This window comes from Hibiscus syriacus, unplaced genomic scaffold (genome assembly GCF_006381635.1).
Source record: "Hibiscus syriacus cultivar Baekdansim isolate YM2019G1 unplaced genomic scaffold, ASM638163v2 tig00110777_pilon, whole genome shotgun sequence".
NCBI classification, from domain to species: domain Eukaryota; kingdom Viridiplantae; phylum Streptophyta; class Magnoliopsida; order Malvales; family Malvaceae; genus Hibiscus; species Hibiscus syriacus.
Genome location: NW_024062858.1, coordinates 974,508 through 979,367, shown reverse-complemented (window position 1 = coordinate 979,367; position 4,860 = coordinate 974,508). Strand labels below are relative to the sequence as shown.

The window sequence follows — 4,860 nt, the reverse complement described above, 5'->3', positions numbered from 1 at the left end:
ACCATAAAAAAACAAAAAGAGATCCGATCCGTGATCGCACTTCTAGCCATTTTAATGGGTGTAAGAGATTGAAGCAAATTTACTTTTCTTTAAGTAGAACAAAGTGAAAGAAAAAGGGGACTTTTCTTTTGTTGTCAGGTGGCTTATTTGCAAAGTAATGATCTTAGTGGTGTGTAGCCTTCGTGGGTTGTCACTAAAAAGCACCTTTTTGTAAGATTCTGATGTTTCACAAGCTATATATCTCATTGCAGGAACGAAGATTGAAGTGTTATTTCCTGTGAGTGTTGTCTGTGGGAAATGGCTTCAAATACTACGGTTCTACAGAAATGTCCGTTGCCGATGAAGGCTACATCAAATGGCCTCTTCCAGGGTGATAACCCCCTTGATTTTGCTCTTCCTCTTGCCATTCTGCAGATATGTCTGGTAGTTGTACTTACAAGGGGACTTGCTTTTCTTCTAAGGCCAGTGAGGCAGCCACGTGTGATTGCAGAGATAATTGTGAGTTCTTTATGTTCTAACTTCTGCAAATCATGTAATAAATTCCCATCTGAGTGTAACTTATGGATATAATTGTAGTTCCCACTTCGATGGTTTTTACATCTGAAAGTTGAAAATGTTTCCAATTCTTAGGTGTTTTGAGTACAAAATTGATTGCCTTCTGGAAGCAACACAATAGTCCGTTGAAAGTCGATACATTATTGTAGGTTTTCCAAGAAATGTGAAAGCCTGTGATGTTAGACATGTGATCTGCTTCTCTATAATTGTACTCCCGGTTCCTCATTCACTTTTATTGTCTTATTGTCTAGTGTAAAATAGTCAAACAGCCTACAAACTTTCATCATTGATGAAAACAAAGTTCAAAGCAAGTCTAAATATATTATTCATTAAGCATCAGCTGCTGCAAAAAGTTACATTTTGGTTTCCAGTGGATGTGCATCAATATAGATGAAAATGTTTTCATTAATTATAGTTTATGTTTGATGATAAAATTATTAACTTTTCTCTTCATATCTGCCAGGGAGGAATTTTACTTGGGCCGTCTGTTCTTGGTAGAAGTAAGAGCTACTTGCATGCCATATTTCCTCCGAAGAGTCTTACCGTATTGGATACCCTAGCAAACATTGGTCTCATTTTCTTTTTATTCCTTGCTGGTCTAGAAATAGACCCCAAATCCCTCCGAAGAACCGGTAAAACATCCCTTGCAATCGCTGTTGCTGGCATAGGCCTTCCTTTTTCTTTAGGAATTGGTTCTTCAGTTTTGCTCCGTGCAACTATCTCAAAAGGTGTAAACGCATCTGCTTTTCTAGTGTTTATGGGTGTTGCTCTTTCTATTACTGCCTTTCCTGTCTTAGCTCGCATTCTGGCAGAGTTGAAGCTTTTAACGACAGAAGTCGGAAGAATGGCGATGTCAGCTGCAGCTGTTAACGATGTAGCTGCATGGATTCTACTTGCACTTGCTGTTGCCCTATCAGGATCCAACAATTCTCCTGTTGTATCACTGTGGGTCTTCTTGTCTGGGTGTGTTTTTGTCATTTGTTTGACTCTTATTTTACCCCCGTTCTTCAAATGGATGGCTTGTCGATGCCATGATGGTGAGCCAGTAGAAGAGGTATACATATGTGCTATATTAGCTGTTGTTCTGGCTGCTGGGTTCATAACTGATGCTATTGGAATTCATGCCATGTTTGGTGCTTTTGTGGTTGGAGTTCTTTTTCCAAAGGAAGGACCATTTGCACATGCTCTTGTGGAAAAAGTTGAGGATCTTGTATCTGGGTTGTTCTTGCCATTATACTTTGCATCAAGTGGACTGAAGACGAATGTTGCTACGATTCAGGGGCTCCAATCCTGGGGCCTTCTGGCTTTGGTTATTTTTACAGCTTGTTTCGGGAAGATCCTTGGGACTGTTGTGGTGTCCCTTTTCTGCAAAGTGCCTCTTCGAGAAGCTCTAGCGCTTGGGTTCCTTATGAATACCAAAGGGCTGGTGGAACTAATTGTTCTCAACATTGGGAAGGATAGAAAGGTAAACTATGGTTCTTCTTATTGACTAGGGTAATTGCCTTGTTTCATTATGGTTTTTATGAAATTAATGATGATTTTGGCTGTTGAACTTTCAGGTTCTAAATGATCAAACATTTGCTATTATGGTTCTAATGGCACTCTTTACTACCTTCATTACCACACCAGTTGTTCTAGCAGTTTATAAGCCTGCAAGAAAGAGAAAAGTTGACTACAAATATAGAACCATTGAAAGAAAAAATCCAGATACTCAACTTAGAATATTGGCATGTTTCCACAGTGCAAGAAATATCCCATCAATGATAAATCTCCTCGAGGCTTCACGAGGAGTCAAGAAGCGTGAAGGACTTTCTGTGTATGCTCTGCACCTGATGGAGCTGTCTGAGAGGTCATCTGCCATATTAATGGTACACAAGGCTAGGAAAAATGGCTTCCCTTCTGGAATAAGGGCTGGGACTCCCGTTGTGATCATGTTGTTGTGGCATTTGAGGCTTTCCAACAACTGAGTCAAGTCACTGTCCGGTCGATGACTTCAATATCCTCAATGACTGATATGCACGAGGATATTTGTACCACTGCTGAGAGTAAGAGAGCTGCTATCATAATCCTTCCTTTCCATAAGCACCAGAGAATTGATGGTTCTTTGGAGACCACTAGGACAGACTTTCGTTGGGTCAACCGGAGGGTTCTTGAACATGCACCTTGTTCTGTTGGAATTCTAGTTGATCGTGGTCTTGGTGGAACCACCCATGTATCTGCAAGTAATGTCTCCTATTTGATAACTGTTCTTTTCTTCGGGGGTCATGATGATCGTGAAGCCCTTGCTTATGGGGCTCGAATGGCTGAGCACCCCGGTATCAGTTTAAGTATCATTCGCTTTGTGGTGGAACCTGGAACTGTCGGAGAAATCGCTACAGTTGATATGCAAGAGAACTCCAGCCTCAAATCAATGTCATTGGACGAAGAATTTCTTTCCGAGTTTAAGCAGAAGATATCAAAGGATGATTCTATCCTATACGAAGAAAAAGCCGTCCGTAATGTCTTGGAAACTATAGCTGCAATTCGTGGGGCTGGCCGCTGCAACCTTTTCCTTGTGGGACGAGTGCCAGATGGTGAATTGGCCTTAGCTTTAAGGAGAAGTAGTGAATGCCCAGAACTGGGGCCTATTGGTGGCTTGCTGATATCTCCATTTTTCAACAACAGCATCAGTTTTGGTGATTCAGCAGTACAATGACAATGCATCCCTGGATCTGGCTGCAGACATGTTGGAAGAATCTGAATCTAACTAATTATCTTCTCGGCCTCAACATTAATCCTGATGGCTACGTAATAATAATAATTTCTATTTTGCTGATGTTAGCATCGTCTTTCTTTTCCAAATGTTTACATCACATTTCAGAATCCAATGTTTCATTGTTTTTATCTGCCGCTTTAACTTAAAAACATACACCATGTTCTACTGAGCAAACTCTTAACAGGATAACACTAGTTTCGAGTTGCATTTGGATACACCATGTTATACACAATACATTTAGATATTGTTTTTATCTGTTACTCTAACTTAAAAGCTTAAATCATGTTCTACTGAGCAAACTCTTAACAGATAACATCAGTTTAGAGTTGCATTTGGATACACCATGTTATACCCAATGCATTTGGATATTGTTTTTATCTGCTACTCTAACTTAAAAGCATACACAATGTTCTAATGAGCAAACTCATAACAGGATAACACCAGTTTCGAGTTGTATATGGATACGCCATGTTATACACAATGCATTTGGATATTGTTTTTATCTGCTACTCTAACTTAAAAGAATACACCATGTTCTACTGGGCAAACTCTTAGCAAGATAACACCAGTTTCGAGTTGTATATGGATACGCCATGTTATACACAATGCATTTGGATATTGTTTTTATCTGCTACTCTAACTTAAAAGAATACACCATGTTCTACTGGGCAAACTCTTAGCAAGATAACACCAGTTTCGAGTTGCATTTGGATACACCATGCTATACACAATGTATTTGGATATTGTTTTTATTTGCTACTCTAAGTTAAAAGCATACATCGTATTCTAATGAGCAAACTTTTAACAGGATAACACCATTTTCGAGTTGCATTTGGATACACCGTGTTATACAGAATGCATTTGGATATTGTTTTTATCTGCTACTCTAACTTAAAAGCATCCACCATGTTCTACTGAGCAAACTCTTAACAAGATAACACCAGTTTCAAGTTGCATTTGGATACACCATGTAACACCCCCAACCCGTATCCGAGTCCGATGTGTCACATTAACTTTTCAAAATATTTCCTTTACAAATTGGTTAAAATCTAAATCCAAAACTCGAGAAAGTGAATGATTTTCATTAACTAAAACGTTTAGTCTTACAAAACCCACCAGAGCATATTCAATACAATTCTTTTAGTACATGCCAACTGCAATTAATATAACAATATACATAGATTTCTAAATACTTTTCTGATCTGAACTTTGTAAAGGAGATACTGACCCGTCTTGCCCTCTTAACTTTTCTTTTAGCTTTCCAGAACCTACGTGTGAAACACTCACACGCTAAGTCGATGACTTAGTGAAGCATAAATAAACTTAAATATAAGATCTCATTACTAACTCCTACAATGAACATTTCATGCAATCCGTATTAAACTATAACACATATTATAGATCAGAACATCAATACAAACATATTCATATCATCTCACAATTATTATTATTATTATTATTATCATGTATATATCTTATTCGCATGCTCTTGTATCTAACAATATGCACATCACAAACAAGTATATCATTTCACCATGATTACACATAAC

At 38.4% G+C, this 4,860-nt stretch overlaps 1 protein-coding gene across 1 annotated transcript; it reads left to right on the top strand.

Moving 5' to 3' along the window:
• Positions 1 to 261: 261 nt before the first annotated feature.
• On the top strand, positions 262 to 3,333 carry LOC120140056 (cation/H(+) antiporter 18-like). Its single transcript, XM_039155116.1, is given in 5 exon segments — positions 262 to 498; positions 1,019 to 2,020; positions 2,115 to 2,445; positions 2,448 to 3,204; positions 3,206 to 3,333. Coding segments are annotated over 5 exon segments (2,391 nt in total). The 5' UTR covers positions 262 to 297; the 3' UTR covers positions 3,306 to 3,333.
• Positions 3,334 to 4,860: the final 1,527 nt, after the last annotated feature.